General features: G+C 48.7%; 1 protein-coding gene across 6 annotated transcripts in view; it reads right to left on the reverse strand.

Annotated features, from left to right (window-relative positions):
* The window catches only part of Atp2b4 (ATPase plasma membrane Ca2+ transporting 4), a 98,257-nt gene that overhangs the window by 36,321 nt on the left and 42,103 nt on the right, over positions 1-19,833 (reverse strand). For all 6 annotated transcript variants that reach the window (XM_052200427.1, XM_052200424.1, XM_052200426.1 and 3 more), the window contains 4 exons: positions 15,411-16,060; positions 1,454-1,651; positions 707-964; positions 75-200 (listed from right to left, as the gene is read on the reverse strand). In XM_052200427.1, coding sequence (XP_052056387.1) covers positions 75-200; positions 707-964; positions 1,454-1,651; positions 15,411-15,603 — 775 coding nt within the window. In that variant the 5' untranslated portion in view covers positions 15,604-16,060. The remainder of the gene's footprint in view (positions 1-74; positions 201-706; positions 965-1,453; positions 1,652-15,410; positions 16,061-19,833) is intronic.

A 19,833-nucleotide genomic window follows, 5' to 3' on the forward strand; every position in this document is an offset into this window, starting at 1 on the left:
CACGGCCCTGCTATCAGGGGTGGAGGGTGGACGGTGGGGGCTGTGAGGATAACCTGGGCAACCAGATACTATACCCGAGAGCAACATGGGGTCTTTGTCTGGAGTCTTCTTGACGTGATCTGATTCTCCTGTCAGAGAACTCTCGTCAATCTTCAGATCATTTCCCTGGATTAGGATTCCATCCGCAGGCAGCAGGTCACCTAGTGTATAAGGGGAAGGGTGACAATAAGGGAGAGTGGTAAGACCTGGTAGGGGATAGCCGTGTGGAGCTCCAGTCAGCTCCTCCTCTCTACCTTAGGGACGCTCTCCGTACGGTCCCACGAGACAGTAAAGAGCCTCCATGTAAAGGGTACAGAGAATGCCACTCTAGAGCTGGGTCGGGACTCAGTGGCAGAGGCCTTACCTATACTGCAAATGGCCCTGGGTCTGGCCCTTAGTGCCACACACATCTTGACCCGACACCTTCCTGTGGCCTCAATATTCTATACTTTTACTCCTAAGCCACACAGGGCAAAAGTCAGACGATCCCTTGGAAGAGTTTTGGCTATGGCCTTCTTCAGAATTTCTTCCCACAACCCCCTTAAACTCTACCTGACGGGTTAGCAGAGGCTTTCAGAGACTCTTAGCTCCTTGTGTCAATGGACCTACTCTTCCAGTGTGTCTGGGGAGGGGGCTGGTGCAGGTCAGAGAAGCGTGGTGCTCTCACCGTATTTGACCTGGGCAATATCTCCCACCACAATCTCCGCCACCGGGAGCTGGATGAGCTGACCATTCCGGATAATGGAGAACTTTTGCTCCAGTTCGATGCGACTCTGCAGCCCCCGGAACTGCTTCTCTTTGCTCCAGTCATTGAAGGCTGTCACGAAGACCACAATGATCACCGAGGCGAGAATGGCTGCCCCCTCGATCCAGCCAGTTTCTCCTTCCTCCTCTTCTTCTGGGTTACTGGCAATGTGACCACAGACTATCCAGAGAGGGGAGAAAGAGTCATTAAAACGAGGGCAGTGTTTACACAACCTCCACCAGGGGGACGCTCAAGATGAGAGAACAATAGAAGATTAAACTCCCGAGGTGGAAACTTCCAAGGAGATCAGTCAGATGGAGCGACTTCTCATCATCACTAGGTCGAATTTGTGTTAGCTACTAAACGGCACAAAGGATGCCGGTGCAAGTCACAGGACGTGCGGCCGGGGTCCGCTGCTATTTCCCATAATGCACTATGGTTGGGACACACTAAGCAGCAAAGGTAAGGACACAAGATAGCTGGTGTTCTGAGCAAGGATGTGGTAGGGGAAGGGGAATGGTTAGGAGAGTGGCTTGCTAGCTCTCCTTGGTAGAGCCTGCTGGGTAAGAGGAACATTTTATGCTATAACCTGAAAACCACTGGTACTTGATATGGTTGGTGGTGTGGGAAGGGCTCAGGACAGCCGCGTGTAGCAGTTCAGATACTCACTTTCATTATCTCCCCCGGGAGGTCGGTAGAAGGACAGGACCAGGGAGATGATGGCTGCGATCTCCAGGATGATGAGTGTGACATCCTGCAGGGCTTCCCATACTAATTCTAAGAAAGTCTTGGGCTTTTTCGGAGGTATCACGTTCTTTCCAAAAACACGTCTACGTTTCTCCAAATCTATAGGGTTCCCAGACAGACCTGAGAGGGAGACGGGAGAGAGAGAGAGAGGCAGAAAGAGGAAGGCGCAAAGTGGAGTGATATTGGAAGTCAAGTTAAAGGCCTATTTATCTACTTATTCGTGTGGATATGTGTCTCTCTGTGAAAGTATATGCCATGTATGTGTGCACCCGAAGGGGCTGGAAGAAGGCGTCAGGTCTCCTGGAGCAGGAGTCACGGGTGCTTGCGAGCTGCCCGATGTGGGTGCTATCCCCACGGCGCAGGTTTTCCGGTGTCCGACCAGTAAGACTGTCGTGGTTGAATCCAATGTCGTGGTTGAATGTATGAGCCAGAATCTAGCATAAGGCAGGAACTGCTTGTCGGCAAAAGTGGATGGATCTTTGCCAAAAAAGAATGACTACACTCCAGAGCAGCCCACACTTGATCCTGCGACAAGGCTTAGTGGTGCTAAGAAAGGGGGAAGGTCTAAAACTACCCTCAAGAGGCAGAGGCACAAGACAAGGAGGCTTGTCTTGATTGCCTGACTTGAAGTATTGTGCTACGGGCGAAAATGGTTAAAAGGCTCACCTTCTTCCAGAGGCCCTTCTCAGGGGTACCTTAGGGCTAGCTGCTTTGAAAGATATCAGTGTGCTGGGTGTGTGGTCTGACTTACAACCAGGGTATAGGTTAGTAAAAGACATTTTAAAAAACCAACAAATAGGGGCTGGAGAGATGGCTCAGTGGTTGAGAGCACTGACTGCTCTTCCAAAGGTCCTGAGTTCAAATCCCAGCAACCACATGGTGGCTCACAACCATCCGTAATGAAATTTGATGCCCTCTTCTGATGTGTCTGAAGACAGCTACAGTGTACTTAGATATAATAATAAATGCATCTTTTTTTTTAAAAAGCCAACAAATAAAAATAAAAAAGACTCCATGTCCAGTTATGAGACCTGGGTTTGGGGTGCAGTGGGCAAGTGGTCAACCTGCCCAGTTTGTTCAGGGCTTTAAAAGTTTAAAAATGAATAAGGGTGACAAGCTGGCCTCGGGATGAGGGCCTTTTGCTTCTAGCAACCAGGCTAAGTAAATGTCATCTGTTCCTTGGGGGCTGTGCTGCACACCAAGGCCCTAGCTCTAAGAACAGAAACACAAGAATGTTCTTGGGATGCACCAGACTCTTTCCTTAGAGGAGTCTGCAAATTCTGGCAATGACCTGAACATGCTGGCTCACACGTGCTTGGGCCAGAAAGAACTAGCTACCTGTTCTAGGTCATGCAGGTGGAGGCGGAGGCTACCCGTGTGTCTTCATTCCAAGTTCTAGGAGCTGAAGTAGAACTCTCAGGGCAAGGTGCCTTAGGCACACCATCCCTGCCTTTCCGTTTCTCACGCGACCTCCAGCGAGCTGTTTTCCTAAGTACTTGGTATGAACTAGACGAAGTATTACAGCTCAGGTTGAATAAGAACCAAGCAGGGCCACAAAGTTTCCAGATACTACACAGTTATTGACAACCAGCAATTTCCCCACCAAAACAGAACAAGTAACCTCCTAACACCTCTCTCTTTCTCTCCCAGCGTGGGAGCATGGGGAGGGGACAGAATTATACTTACTAGTTTCCTTAGAATTTTGGCCCCTCTTCTGGATCTTATAGGAGTAAGAGGCAGTGGGGAAAACCTCCCTAGGGGTCAACCCCAGTTGGCATTCATTCATTGTTTACATATATTTGCAACAAATTAGTTGCTGCTTTTTTTTTTTTCCTTTTTGTCCCCCCCCCCCCCTTTGGCACTGAAGGCAGTTGGCTGCCTGTCTGAAGGGTTCCCCCACAGATAGGGTGGGGCAATCTTTGTTTTGAAAACAGGTCAGCCAAGGACACAGAATCAGGGGCAGGGGACTCCACGGAGCTTCACACAAAGCAAGGAAATGTGTGTGCTGGGAAGGAGCAAGGACAGACATGGAGGCCAGGATGTCAGCGACTGCACTCGCTCCACATGGACGCCTCCCAACCCCGAGGAAAGGAGCAGGCTCGGTGTGAGGGCGAACATTCTCTTTTTCACTAAACAAGTCGGAAAAAGATCCATGAAAATGGGCAAGCAAGTTGGCAGGGAATCTGGCCTGCAGGGTGGGAGGAGGCTAACACTCCCAGGACGCACAAAATAAATCAGCAACAGCTGGAGTCCAGAGCCTTCTGGCTCTGAGAGGGAGGAGTCTGCAACGGGCCTGAGGTGAAGTACAGCAGGATGGCCTGATTTAGTGTCATATTGTGAAGTGAGGGACTGGAGGCCATTTTCACTCATTAGGAGGCAAGGGCCAGGGAACTGTTTGGGGACACAGTGCTTGAGACTGTAACCCAGGGAGGGCCCTATAACCCAGCATTAAGTCCCTCACTCTAGCTCAGCCGGCCCAGGAGAGCAAGGCTGGCTTCAAAGCTCTAAAAGACTAGTTGAGCTTCTTTCCAGACAGTGCTCAGCCTCCTCTGCTGGCTCTGCCCTGCCCTGCCCTGGGAAGTCAGGTTCCCAGTCGGAAGGGCAGGGGAGGGACTGGGAGAGGAGTGCTCTGGGCAGGGCATCTGGATGCCCAGGCATGCAGAGGCAGGGTGGCCAGGAGGCAGCACTTGCTGGTTCTTTGCCCCAGGGGACCGAAAAGGGCAGGGCTGAGCCAGCTTGGGATAGTAGCTCTGGATGGACAGATGGGTTTGAGGGGAACAGAAGTTCGAGTATTTTGTTTCTCGTAGGTGGAGGATCCACAACCCACTGGGAGGCACCGCCCTTCCCTCCTTTAGCATGGTGAGGGTGGCCGGGATGTCAGAGAGTAAAGACCAGAGCCTGCCGTGGTGACTCAGGCCTGTCTCCTCAGCACTTAAGCAGGAGGATGGCTCCAAGCACAAGGTCAGCCTGGACCACACGAAGGGAGCTCCAGGCCAGCCTGCACTATAGAGCCCCATTGTTAAAAACCTAAAAAGTTACTAAGTGTGGATTGAAGGGACACCCTGATAGCCTACTAACACTCTCCCCAAGGTGAGTGTGCAGGGCAGGGTGACCACCTGGCTCCTCAGGCTCTCAATATTCTAACGATCACTGGTGCCTCCCACCCCACACCTCCCTGGCTCCCCACGACGACGATCTTTATAAAGATTCGAGGCAGTATATGCTACTCATTTACTTAAAACTCTATGTGGCTTTTACTTGGAGTAAAGCTGGGCACGGAGACCTTTGATAGCCTCTAAAGCTACTTAGGAACCTCCAGCATTTACCTCTTCCCATTTCCCAGTCTTCTCAGCAATCTGGCTCTCCAAACACACCTCCTACCCCAGCTTCCATTTCTGCACATGCTGCTGCTGCTGCTGTCTCACCCCATCCCTAGCAGAGCCTCATCGGGGGGGGGGGGGTGGCTGTCTTTCGTATCCTCAGGTCTTGGTCCCCTTCTCAGCACGGCTAAGGCTGTCCTCAGCTGTGGTGCTCACCCTTCTCCAGTATGTCCTACCGCTTCCCTCTAAGGTCTTCTCATCTATGACCACTGAGGCCTTATTCATCCATTGCTTGCCCCACCTTCTTCCAGAAGACAAGCAGGGTGCTTGTCTTTGTTCCTAAGGCCTAAGGCAGTACCTGGCACAAGGCACACACTCAAGCCTGTCGAAAGAGCCCAGCGGATGAGTAATGAACAAAGTCGCTAATGTTCGAGTGATTGCTGTACGTGGCAGGCACTGCAGCGGACACACTGCGCTTCTCATTCAAACATCCGTAGCCAGTGGAGGGCGTTATTATGAACCCAATTTGATGCACAAGACAACTGAGGCTCGAAGGGGTGATAGGCTCCTTGCGGTTAGCAGGGGCAGGGCCTGTATCACACACAGGAGGCAGCTGGATGCCAACCTCTACTCGAAGGCTCCGGGACACGAGAACAGTAGGGCTCAATGGAGGCTCCACCCCAGTATGACCAACTTACCCTGGCTTGCTGGGACTTCCACGCAGACGGCCATCTTGTTTCTTATGCTCGAGGGTTTACACAGCCATCTCTATCTCTGAGCTAGCCAGGGCTGCCTCTATGGGTCCCTGCCCCTTTCCTGTCCTCAGGGACAGAGCTTTAGGTCCATCAGAGTCCATTCATGAAGCCTGTGCTCACTAAAAGGCTCCTATGGCCTTTTCTGGACTCAAACAAATGAAAAAAATATATATTCTAGATGATATAAAAGGAGGGACTTGCCCTCACCTAGATGTTTCCTCAAAGGGACATGCTTGCCCCCCTTGCCCTTTTCTTATATACACACACACACACACACACACACACACACACAAGTGTAGAAGTTTGCTTTCTCCTTTCACAATGTACGGTCTAGGGAATCAAACTCAGATTATCAGATTTGGCAGCAGGCACCCTTTCTCACTGAGCCATTTCGCCTGCCCCGAACCCATTAGCTGTTTGCCACTCAGCTATCGGCCCCACCTTCAGTCATACAGACTGTACCAAAGCTTCCTTAAGAAGTCAAGTGGCTGAGCAGGTTCCCAGAGAGCGCGGCAGGAGGGCAGGGCGGGCCTTGGATGTTAGCCTGAGTAGCCTTGGGAATCCTCTCTGACATGTGGTATTGCACAGGAAAGCCATGTGGGGCCGGGAGCCCTGCCAATTCCCAATTTTGGGCTTTCCACCTCATTCTTTCCACCCCAGAGAGGCTCCCCGGCCCCGATCTCAGCAGCTTTAATTTCACACAAAGACTTGTCCAGCCCAGAAAAATCTTTTGGGCCCTGAACTCCACAGTGGCTCCTCAAATACTTACACGGCCTCCTGGAGAGGAGGGGAGGGCTTGGCGAGCAGGCTATTCAGAAAACACAGGAAAAGGGGTTTCCCGAGAAATTCCCGGGGAAAATTTATCCTGAGACAAATTTTCATAGAGAACATGAGAGAGACAGCCCCACCCAAACCGAGGGCACGTGTAGCCCTTAGAACCAGGCTGAGCGCATTAGCTGGGAGAGGCGAAGAGAATGGGAGTCTGTGCTGTCACGGCCTGCACCCACGCTGGGAGCTGCAGGGTGTCTGCTCAGGCAGGGCAGGCCAGAGTCAGGAGCAGTGTACATAAGTGTCTGCTGTAAGTCTGGGCAGGACCCAGGCCTGGAGGAGTGGGGCCCAGGCTACAGTAGTGTGACTCCAGCAGGAGAGGACCCTCCTGTTCACACCAAAGATGGTGTGGGCAGAGGCGCCAGTTATCAGAGTAGGTTCAGCCCCAGAAAGGGCAGATCTAGGTCACGAGGGACTTCCCAGCCGTCTGAACTATGAAAGCTTGCCAGAGGAGATGGATGAAAAGCTGACAGTGCAAGGGAGATGCTTCTTAAGGTTGACTAAAGGCGGCCATTTCTTTTGATGCATGAGAATTGACACTGGGGGTACATCTCAAGATCTGGGTACGCAGCTCCGTGGTAGAGAGCTTGCCTGGCTTACAGATGACCTGGCTCCTTTCTTGGTCCTCACCTCTAACATAAAAATGTATCTTCAAGTCCTACTTAAAACATGGCTAAGGCTTCTAAGGGGATGAGAAGCTTAAGACTAGAGGGTCGGGCTGGAGAGATGGCTCAGTGGTTAAGAGCACCAACTGCTCTTCTAAAGGTCCTGAGTTCAAATCCCAGCAACCACATGGTGGCTCACAACCATCCGTAATGAGATCTGACTCCCTCTTCTGGATGGAGTGTCTGAAGACAGCTACAGTGAACTCACATATAATTAATTAATTAATTAATTAAAAAAATATATATAAAAAAAAAGACTAGAGGGTCTGTGGCTGAAGCCAGCTCCTGCTCCTGACCAAATGCTGTGCTTTCAAGCAGTATAGAACACCCTTCCTGTTTCAACACCTCCTGTTCAACACAGGCACAACCAGTGGACCTGCTGTCCTGGACTCCCAGTCTTGATATGGAAGGACAGACTCAAGGTCAAAGTAAGAGGACACTGAACTAGCCAACACTTTTCCCTGTGGAGTGGCAGCGGCTGCAGTGCCCCGCCCCCACCCCAGCCTACTCCATCTCAGTTCTAACACAGAGAAGAGAAAGACTCCCCAGAGCCATCACCCTCCTTACTCCTCTGCTTTGTCACCTCCCTGCATTGCATGCACGTGCTCCTCCCTAACCAGTGTCCCTGTCCCAGGGCTCACACCTTTGAGCTAAATAAAAAGAGTGAAAACCCCACTCTAAGGGTAGACTGGCTGCCTCAGCCAGTGAGGGGACACCAATTTTCTTTCCCTCCTGCTGAAGGCTCAAGGCAACACAACAGTTAAAAAAAAAGGGTTAAAAGTCATCAGAAGAGGAGCTGGGGACAGAGCTCAGTGGGTGGGGCACTTGCAAAGCTCTGGGCTTGATCCCCAGCACCATGTAAAACAAGACAAGGCAGTACAACATTGAAATCCCAGCACCCTGGAGGTGTAGACATGAGGATCAGAGGTTCAGAGTCATCCTTAGCTACACAGCAAGTTTGAGGCCGGCCTAGCCTACATGAGACCCTGTCTCAAAAGGAGAAAAGAAAGGGGCTGGAGAGATGGCTTAGTGGTTAAGAGCATGTGTTGCTCTTGCCGAGGACCTGGGTTCAGTTCCCAGCACATACAAGGTGGCTGTGAGCCATCTCTAACTTCAGTTCCAGGGGGTCTCATGGCCTCTTCTGTCCTCCTCTGGCTGGTACTGGGCACAAACACAGTAAATATACATATGTGCCGGCAAAACCTCATACACATAAAATAAACTATAACTAACTAAGCAACTAACTAGAAAAAAGTCAAAGTAGGAGCCAGGAATGAAGCATGCCTATCATTTCAGCATTTGAGAGGTTGAGGCAGGAGGATCACTGTGAATAGAAGGCCAACAAAGAAACAAACAAGAAAACAAACAAACACACTCACCTCAAACTAGAGGCTGGAGTGTAATTCAGAGGTAGAAGGACTAGGAGGCCACTATTCAAACACTGAATAGACAAAAAAGGCAAAGCAAGCTCAAGAACACACTGTAATGCTTACCCGAGGTGCCCAGCATAAAGGTTCCACGCCATGGAGGTGGGGAGGGGACGGGAGGAAAAGGAGGGCCTGCTCTGCTCTCAGGCCCAGAGTGCTTGCTATACTCTCCAGATCTCTAACCCCTGCCTAGTACATTATGCCAGCAAACTCTGATGCTCAGCTCTGAGTGAGGAGAGGCTGGAGGGCTACGAGTTGGCAGAGTGTGGGGCTGGGCCTGGATAGTATAGCTCTCTCCTGGCCTCAGTCAGCTCTCAGCATGAAGCTTAAACCAGACAGCAAAGTTCCAGGGTGCTAGAGGCCTTCCCTATTGGGGCACAAGGAGGGCACTTACACCTCGTTCACCCTCCCGCTTTCCCCGTTTCTCTCATCCTCTATCTCCAAATGTTAGCAGGAACCCTTCTCCTTCCTCCACCGAGCATAAGGAATTTATCTAATGAAGCCGCTGGCCTGGTCCGGCCCACACTGCTCACACCCAGGCCAGCTAGCCTCTTTCCAGCTGTTTGAATCAGCTGTGACATGTGTCCCTTTCCCTCCGTCCAAGATATTCCTCCAGCGTGAGACCTTAGGTGAACACTAGCAGATTTACTGGAGGTGTGGTGGCTCAGTGGATCACGGAACGCTGGTTTCTGCAGCCAGGCCCAGGGAAGTTGCTAGGAAGGAACTGGGCAGCCCTAGGAGAGGTGGGGCAGATGTCCAAGGAGAAGGCCAGGGGCAGAGGCCAGGATGAAAAGCTGCACCTTTCAGACTCATGAGCTCTGCCAGACTGAAATCCCAGAGTGAATTATGAATATCAGAGAGGAAAGAAAACCAAAATAGCCAGGCACCTGTCTTCCCATCTGTATTCACTCACATAGCTGTGCAATTCCCTACACTAACCTTCCCTGAAACGGGATGTGTGGTCATGCTTCTACCTGTTGGAGAGCAGGGAGAAAGTGCTAGAACTTTCTGTTTTTACCTCGTCCATTTCTAGGACTGCGTATCTTACTATAGAAATAGTTTTAGTGTTTGAAGGACTAACAGCAATTCGGATGTGCCACAAGTGAACAGTTACTGGGTGTGTATCAAGTTTTGTCCAGACTGATAACGCTGTTAGAAGTTTCTGGCCAGAGGCTAGAGCTGAGTGGCGAGCCCTTGTCTAGCACTGGCAGACCTCCAGTTTCATCCCCAGCTCGTTTCCGGGGATGGTGGCGGGAGGGGGATTTTGATTTCTTTTAGTGTGCCCTGTGGGGGAAAAGCCCAGTCCCAGTAAGTTCCAGATGATGGGAAGACGGCCACTTCTGGGCAGTACACGGAGACAGGAACACAGGAAAACCCCAGAGGTCTTAGGGTGACAGGAGCTGTCAATCTAAATCTTGAAAGTAGTGAACTCTAAATCATAATTTGGTCTGTCTTCAAACAGTCTTCTCCCTCTGGCTATTCCTTGGAAGAATCTCATCTCCCTAAACTCAAGAGCTACTCAGTGGCTAGGGAAGGCACAGGGGCTTGCTTTGTAAGCTAGGAGCGCTCCAGAAGGGGTGCGGTCACCACACAGCATGGCCAAGCCGGAATATCCCTGGGCAAGTCTGAGATGACACAGTGGGGCGGGGCCTAACTCAAGCCGCCAAGGGCCTTTCCTCTCCATTATCTTCATCTTAGCTCCTGTGCTCTATGCTCCCTCAACAATGTTCTCCATCCTCCAAACACACACCACACAGTGGCAATATTTTAGAATCATTTTTCATTTGTTTGTTAACGTCTATTGGCCTGTAAACTCTGTGGGAGGAGGGACAGTGCCTACTGTCATGGTCACTAATGTGAGGTCATCTCAGACCAGTACAGACATGTACTGGTTCTTGCATGGCGCTGGAAGGTGTATCAGATGATGACCTTACTTGCTGTGCTGTCATCTTGGGTGGGGAGGGCCAACGTGGAATCTAGAGAAGGAACCTGAGATGGAAGATCCAAGCGACATTTATCTACATCCAAACGCGACGGAAATTGCCTTTAGCCATCTGAAAGAAGCCTTGTGTCAGAGATTTACAGTTTATCTAATGCTCCCTTTTCTGACCTCTCTTTTCTGTGCCCAGAAATTCCTCCCACTTGCCAATCTACCTGCTCCCCAGAAAACAGTGTTTCATCTAACTACGGTACTATGGCGGGGTGGGGTGGGGGATATGGAAAGTTCCTATGTGGGAAAAAGTAAACAAACTTCCATCCAGTCACAGAGAGTCTCTCACCAGCATCCTCCCTCCACAGCAGGGAACGCTGAGACTGAGGACATGCCTCATTTTGCTAACCTCAAGGCAAGAGGAGCCCTACCCAAGACTTGACACGTTCCCTCCTCTGGAGACCCTGAGATGGGGTGGGGACAAGCTCAGAGAATCGGGGCTCTCTTCTAGCCCTCTGCACTGTGGGACTTGGAGAGATTTCTGGAAACAGAGCAGAGAGAGAAGATGAGAAAACAAAAGGTGTGTGTGTGTGGAAGAATTAGGGTTGAAATTTTGAAGCTAAGCTGGGTTGCACAACGACAGGCTGTCAAGCAGAAGTGTACAAGAAAAATTGGGATGGGGGAAGGGCTTATGAGAACCACCCCTCCATGAGGGTATATAGGTAGTCAATGATTTTGGGGGTGTGGGGGTGGGGTGGTTGGAGGAGTCAGAGACCTTTTTCCCCAGGGTGGGTATCTACTGGTAAGGTGCCCATGCTCCTGTCAATGATCTGTTGCACATGTTTATGTAACAACGCCAGTAAAATCCAGTGTGCCATTAGGAGATGACTGAGGAGGACGAAGACATGAGGCATGAGAGTAGGAGGGGACTGAGCTGGGAAGATGAAGCCCATTACTAGATATAATTGATAATATGATAATATAAGCATTTTTTTTTTTTAAAGAAGAGAATTGGAACTGGGAAGGAAGCAAGAAAATGAAAAGGGTTTCATCGTTGCTAAATGACAAGCCTGCACTGACAAAGTGTTCCACTGTCTCCCAGCTCTGTGTCTTAGGTTTGGTTTATACAGAGCCATAAAGACTGAGCGCTTGGGGCTGGAGTGACGGCTAGCATTGGCTCCTTTCCAAGGGACCTGGGTTCGGTTCCCAGCACCCACATGAGGACCTACAACCATCTGTAACTCCAGCTCCAGGGGATCTGATGCTGTATTTGAATTCCCCAGGCAACAGGCTTGCACATGAAACATATACATAATATGTAAACAATGCACTGACACATATAATGTCAAACAAACAAACAAACAAACAAACCAATGTAGATCGGAGCTTGTGGCTTCTTCCACATCTTTCCTGCCCCCTCTTATTTCTCTAAATGTCTCTCCTCTTTTCTGGTAACCCTGTAAACCTTGTGGCCAGTCACAGTCAAATGCTGAAGTCACTCAGGTCCACACTCCCAGGTCCTCTCTATTCTAACCTACTCTAGACTGAGGAGCAACTGCGCTCCAGCACATTAATGCAATGCAGGAACAACATTAGCTTGCACACTGGGGCCAATCCCAGGTCTTCTCAGACAATAAAATGCAAAACCGGAACTGGAAAGATAGCTCAGCACCTACTGCTCTTGCAGAAGATCTGGGTTCGGTTCCCAGCACCCACATGTCAACTCACAACTGCATGGATCTCCAGTTCCAGGGCATCCATTGACACCAACTTCTGGCATCTTAGGGCACCAGCCTTCATGATGCACATAAACTCAATCAGGGGCATACACACAAATAAAACATCCTTTAAAGTGCAAAACTCATTTTAAGTCCTCTGTAATTCTGTACGAAAGAGGCAACAGAACATTGATAAGCACAAAGTGCAGAGCAGAGACTGAAGGAAAGGCCATCCAGAGACCGTCCCGCCTTGGGATTCATTCCAGCTACAGTCACCAAACTCAGACACTATTATGGATGCTAAGAAAAGCTTGCTGAAAGGAGCCTGATATAGCCGACTCCTGAGAGGCCCTGCCAGAGTCTGACAAATACAGAGTTGGAGGCTCGCAGTCAACCATTGCACAGAGTGTGGGGTCTCCAGTGGAGGAGTCAGATAAAGGACTGAAGGAGCTGAAGGGGCTTGCACAGGAAGAACAACAATATCAACCAACCACGCACACCCTCCACCCTGAGCTCCCAGGGACTAAACCACCAACCAAGGGATACACATGGCTCCAGCTGCATATGTAGCAGAGGATGGCCTTGTCAGGCATCAATGGGAGGAGAGATCCTTGGTCCTATGAAGGCTCAATAGATGCCCCATTGTAGGAGAATCGAGGGCGGGGAGGCAGGAGTGGGTGGGTGGGTGGGTGGAGGAAGACCCTCATAGAAGGAGGGGGAGGGAAGTGGGATAGGGAGTTTTTGGAAGGGGGAAACCAGGGTAAGGGGATAACACTTGAAATGAAAATAACTTAAAAAAAGAAATAAATTAAAAAAAAAGAAATTTACCTATTAGCATGTTATTTCACAGACCTAACAGGGATTAATACACCATGTTTCTCTGTATGTGGTTATTATCATAAAGTAGTTCCTTTAAACTAATTCAATAAATCTTGATGTTCCATTAAAAAAAAAGCATAATTGATAGTCTGTAAGCCAGAAAATAGAAACTGTTCCATCATTTTCTACCAAGACCTCAAGGCAGGTCATTAAAACCCTTTAACTTAGACAGAGAATATTGAAATTAAGTGCTAGCAAACAACAAACTTAATCAATAAAAAGTGAGAAAAATTAATTAAAAACAAAGTCATATTTGCCTCTAGAATTGTATAATCAGAAGCTAACAAAATCATGTTAGTGTCAAAAGCCTCAAGCTCCCGTAAGGCCCCTCCCTTATTAGCTATGATTTAAAGAGTTCTATCGTCACTAAGCATGCTGGCAATCCAAGCAAAAATAAAAGACTAAGGGGAACTCTATTTTCCTTACTACCACTCCCCTCCCTAGCCATGCTAGCTTCAAACGTCCAGGCTCATGAGATGCTCATGAGATCCTCCTCTCAGCTCCTGCGTAAGAAGGACTTTAAGCACACACTCGCCAACGCCAATCTACTCAAACTTACTTCATGTTGGTTTCTAACTAGAATCCAGATTCACTCTAGTATCTTTATTCCCATTACTAATTGCAGGAGCCTCCCACCGGTGACAAAATCCTATGGGGCTGAGAGGCATCTGTGAATGGTCTTCTGGTAACAGGCTGGCTTCTTAGGGAAGGTAAATTGCTGTAGCTATAGGAGAGGGTTAGAGAGATGGGAGGAAAGTCTGGATCCTGTGTGAGGAGCCCCCCGGTTCTAGCTTACTGGACCCCCAACTTCCACTTTGTCAAAGAGACATAAAAGGAGGAAAACAGAAGGATTCCACTTCAGTGCTGATGTAGGTCTGTAAACACCTGTATCATCTCAGGAAAGCATAAGAAGTGACAGGCTTTCCTTACAGCCTATGCTCTGTAAAAGTCACAGAGAAAGTCATTTAGGGGACAGGTGTGGTGGTGTGTGCCTGTAATCGCTGCACTTAGAAAAGCTAAAGCAGGAGGATCCCAAATTCCCAGGTCAGCTTGTTGGCAGAGTGGGACTGTCTCAGGGATGGTAGGGGATGGCGGGTGTGGCAGCGCATGCCTAATGAGTTCTAGTGCATGGGAGGCTGAGGCATGATGATTCCTTTGAGTTTGAGACCAGCCTGGGTTATGGAGTGAAACAATAAATAAGTAATAAAACTACCACCACCAAACAACAACAACACTTCAGCTAGCAGGAAGTGGACAGTGTCCAAAAGGTAGTATTAGACACAAGCTAGAAGGCCCAGGGAACTGACCGAAAGCAACTAAGCACTGTTATCCTAAAATCAGGCCTCTGAGACGACAGGGAGCACGGGGAGGAGCATGGGGGAACAGACAGCAGCTGTAGTCACATATACCTTAGCCACATTAATGATTCATTCCCGCTCTAGCAAAATCTCCAGGCATATGGCCTGTATTTAATTTATTCAACGCTTATTATCAGTTTTCACATGCACACACAAACACACGTACGTGTGCATATGCACTGTACTATGTCATAATTCCAGTAACTCTATCGGTTAGATATAAACATTATTTCAAATACCTGAACTCAAAGCTTATAAGATATATACCTAGACTGTAATGTCATCTATGTTGGAGGCTGAGATAGGAGAATCATAACCTGAAATCCTGTCTATACTATAGAGTGAGTTCAGGTCCAGTCTGAGTAAGGTAGGGAGGATCTGTCTTAAAAAGCAAAAAAGAGGACTGAAGTTACAGCTTAGTGTTGGGGCGCTGTGCAAAGCCCTGAATTTCGTCCCTACATGGTGGGGAAAAATTTTTATCAGACAGGGTTAAGGTTAAAAAAAATCAGTAACTCCAGGACAGAAAATAGCAATTTATCCAAAGGCATGTTTATGCTATGCCAACCATTTCTGTGTACAGTAAGGTATTCAGATGACTAGAATACTACTTCCTGTAGTCTTTTCTCATCCATTGAACTTTAAGATCAGTGTGAGGAGGATATCCATCTTAAGCTCTTCTGTAATCCTAATTTGATAAATGAGGAAACTGATTATCCTGATGAGTGCATCTACATCACACATAAGTACCCTCCATAGTATGGACGGATACATAAATAGGAGGAGAGAGTGACTCAGAGAATCATAGTTCCTAAACACGGCAGGGGAAGAAAGCTCTTCGGTCCTCTCTTCAATGCCCATCTTTAGATGACTGTGCTCTTCCCGCCAGACAAAAACCAACTTATTGGGTTTCTAGAAACATACTTTCCCTAGAAGCTAGACAATAATATTTCAAAGTCCTTGTCACTGTCCTCCAACCCCAACCCTTGAAATGGCCTTTACCTTCTATAGGGGAGGTTTTCAGTCTAGCGCAGATTTCCTGGACCCCTCCATAGTGGGCACTGATCTGGGCCACTGCATCAGCTGCTCGAAGCTCCATGAGCTTTCTCAGGTCCATCAAGGTGCAGCCAAACTCCCCTTCATGGCTCTCAGCTACTGCGTTGGCTGGCAAGTTATGTCCTGCTGGATTCGTCATTTTGCCTTCTTCGGTTACCAGACTCTCAACCAGAGAAGATGTAGAGTTTCCCCTCTAACTGATCAGTGTCTCTTGTCTTCTCTTTCCCGTTTCTTCCCACTTCTTTCTTCTCTGGGAGGCCAGTTAGGGGGTAAATTGACAATATCTTGTGCAATAAGTTTCAGAGTAGCAACACCAGGCCTAGATCCTTTCTTCTGTATTGAGTCTACTAGTGAGAGGAGGAAGAGGTTGGGGGAACTTAGTAAAAGACGGACGTGGTGTCACGATGATTGGTGTCCTCCAGGTAGAGGTCCAAGAGCAGGTAGGTTCCTAGTTTAGACTACTTGTCCACATAGAAATGTAAACAGGATAAGCATGTTACCATGGAGGCAACCTTAGCAACAACCAGCAATTGCGATGGTAGGCCGGTGTCAGGAGAAAGAGGAGGGCTCCCTGGGTAACGATGATGGCTAGGCCTCTGGAATAGAGATGCAAAAAAAGACAAAAAGAAACAATTAGAACAGCCATGAGGATCTAGGATCTGCAAGGCACTTTCCAGCAGAAGGGTTTAAATGACAGTTGGTGTCTGAACGGAACTGAGAACCGAGGCCTGAGCTGAGTGTCCAGGCTCATGGGAAGCCCTGAGGAGGCCTGCTGGCTGGTAATGTAGAGAATTTATTTTAGAAACATCATCTTTAAGTCTTCTTCCAAATCAAGGCACACAAATTAACTTAAGAAAATTGCATATAAAAGGTTACCTCTAATGCTCCCTCCCTTCATGGGCTGACTGATTACAGGATACATTAGTCTGGTCTTACCTGTAAGATGTGAGAAGAATCAGAAAAGGAATCTACACCCAAGTGGTCATGGCTTGACTGTGCACCATCTACTCCCAACAAAGACATTTACAAACCAGGAAGACGGCCTGATAAAAGTTCTCTTAGAATGCTCAGTCTTCAGTGGTATGAAAATTTAGAAACCTATGGCAGTTATCTGGCACCAAATTTTGGTCTCAGGGCTAAGCCCTCACACAGGCTCTTCCTGGTAAGGAAAGACTAAAGCATGCTAACAGTTTATGACACAGGGCAGATTCGGTTTTTCTATAAGGGGCAGGTGGACCTGTGAGGAAGAGAGATAGTAAGTCTGAGGCCTAAGAGTGTTCAAGTTACTCCAGTGTAGGAGAGTTAAGAGAGAGGTCTGTTCAGCCCATCAACAGGCCCCAACACTGTCCTTAAAGTAAGGGAGGACCAGGGGGCTCATGTTAGCATGGTGACACATTAGAGAAAAGTAGGCATTTTCCCTCAGCAAGACAGATGTTACCTGGAGCACATACTGGCTAAGGTGTGCAGGCACAGCTAAGTGTATGTGAGATGAGCGGGGCTGAAGGCGGCTTAGAGATGGCTTAGAGACTAGTGGAGCCCTACGCTCTGCTGCAGAGGAGGACTGGCTACGTGTTATACATCAGCCCCTCCGATGTGAGAGGCTCAAGTACGAAGAGGCCCCATTCTGGTTAAATAACCACCCTGCAATTGGTTTATAAACAAATGCTTTTTTTTTTTTTTTTTTTTTCCAGAAGGTGAATACAACTCAGATCCTCTGGAGCTTGAGGTGCAGACAGTTGTGAACTGCCGTGTGGGGGCTGGGAATAGAACTTGAATTCTCTGGGAGAACAGCCAGTAGTACTCTTAACTGCTGAGTCATCTCTCCAGCCTGTACAATCTTGCTAGGTAGCCCAGGCTGTCCTGGGGCTTACTATACAGCCCAGGTTGGCTGTAAACTCATGATCCTGCCCCCGCCCCCAGCTCCTGCCTCCCAAGTGCTGGGATTACAGGTGTAAGCCGCTATTCTTGACAGAGATTTTTATTATTGTTTCTGTCCCTGCCCACTACAGTGTTCATCCTGCGAAGCCAGGGATTCTTTCACCCATCTTGCTCTGTGCCTTCTCCCCACTGCCTAAAGGAGAACTTGTATCTCGTGGGCACTCTGCTGATATTTTTATTATTGAATACACCAGTAGCACATTCAGAAACATGCCTGATACTCTTCCAGTCACCTTTAGCCCGCTTAGAACCTTTAATTGGTGCTGTGCAGTGGTGGCGCACGCCTTTAATCCCAGCACTTGGGAGGCAGAGGCAGGTGGATTTCTGAGTTCGAGGCCAGCCTTGGCTACAGCGTTAGTTCCAGGACAGCCAGGGATATACAGAGAAACCCTGTCTTGAAAAACAAAAACAAAACAAAACAGAAAAAAAAAAACCCCAACCAACCAAACAAACAAAAAGAACCTTTAATTGGGAGAAGAATCAGCCCTACCTAACACATTGTGCTAAGGTAATGATAAAGGAAGGGGACTCTGGACTTGATGAACGCACGTTTCAGAATGTTGTAAGGATGTTTGCCGTTCAGCACAGGGCATTCGAGCAATGGGAGAAAACCTCACTTGATCTGGGTAAACCTTTGTTTTCTTATCCTTTAAGCAGATGAACAATTGCTCCATGAACCTCTCCATTTCTCCTGTCCAGGGAGCCCCCACCCTCCAAGGAAAAGAAAATTCTAAGGCAGCTTCCTTAACAATACCATGAGCTGGGCTGTAGCTACTAGCACGAGTCATTAGCATCTATGGTCCTGGGTCTTGAGAAGGAGAAAGGGTTGTCTAAGTCCAGATCCCCTCTTTGAACCTCTCCACAGGCTCAAGAGAGAAAAAGTCTTCCTCTCACCCAGGCAACCTATGGAAGCAGGGACAGATTATTAGAAGGCAGAGTGCCAGAGACATATATACCCAGCATATCAGCTGTCCAGCCATTGACTCCGAGTCCAAGTAACAGCGTGTGATGGAGACCTCAAGTTTCAGTGGAATCCACTCATGTCCTGCTGCACTTTAGAGTTTCTAGAATGTGAGCTCTTGGTAACTGCTGAGCTTGCTCCTAACCTTATTAGGCAACTGCTGAAGAAAAATCTGTGAGCCTTCAAGTACTCCGGCCAGGGAGGTGTCACCCTGTCAGGTCAGGATTAGCCAGTCACTCGGAGGAAAGCATTCTGGGATAGGTATGTTCTCCATCCTGTCTCCAGCCTTTTCTAACCCAGGGGGATAATCGGCTAGAAGGCTGAAGTCTCCTCCTTTCTTCGTGGGAAAAGAAATCACATTACTTCATGTGATCACCCAGCCCTGCTTCGTATGCACCTGAGATGCATGACATCCCATACCTCCTGATAAGCGGTGCACTGAGACTCATTAGTAAGTACCCCAAATATGGAGAAAACCCTGTGACCTGGGTCACCAAAGCTTGACAACAACCTCATCAGTCTTTCCTTCAGCTCTGTCCAAGGAGCCCCTTCCTCCCAGATTCTCTCCCGGGGTACTGAAGAAGGGGTTCATTTCCAGACCATCAGGGAAACGGGATGACTCTGCCTAGGTAGGTGACAGAGAAGGTCATCTTTGCAAATATGGAAGGAATCTGTTCCACAATCGTCCCATGCCATACATAGGTGCCTCTGAAACGGGATAAGGCACAGGCAATGAAGCATGCTGGGAAATGGAGAAAGGGGGCAGGGGGCTTGGACTTGGGCCTCTAGGTTGGTGCAGCACTGCAGACAGACTTCCTGGAGCAATAAGTGACAACGGATCACTCTACTGGAGCAGCTTTGGAGAACAGACGTTTGAGTACTAGGCTGTTCTGTCCTTTGCTCTGGGCCAAAAGTTTTTGCTTTAGGGCAAGTTGTTAGTACCTGGGGACACTCCGGGATTACTGTCAAGCATGATTGAGTGTGATGGAGAAGGGCTCTCTGGGTGGGTAAGAAGGCTGACCCCGTCGTCTATGGGATACGTCAGACTGACACCCGAAAGCTGCTTCTCGACTCAGCCCCGCCCCCGCCCAGTGGCGCCTGTTGCCTGCTCTGATGAGTACCCCTCATCCCAAAGGGGGCTTCATTTTTTCTCACAGTCAGGAGCAGGGCAGGGGTGAAGGAAAGGTGGAAAAAGAGGGGAATACTATTTTCTGGGCACATTCATTCACTGTGATAGGTGCTATACTTGACACTTTTTTTGTGTGTGTGTGTGTAAAAATGAGAATGATACCAAGTATATATAACATGAATGCAAATATTATGTATTCCCTAGTACAGTGGCTGACAAGGACTGGGTGCTGTGTAAGGTCGATATTTTCATCACTACATACTCCGAATCACCGAACGCCCATCAACAACCTTATTTTACAGCAGACAATATGTCTCCAGAGAGCCCGGGTTTGAGCCCTA

The sequence above is a fragment of the Apodemus sylvaticus genome, chromosome 12 (genome assembly GCF_947179515.1).
Source record: "Apodemus sylvaticus chromosome 12, mApoSyl1.1, whole genome shotgun sequence".
Lineage (NCBI taxonomy): Eukaryota > Metazoa > Chordata > Mammalia > Rodentia > Muridae > Apodemus > Apodemus sylvaticus.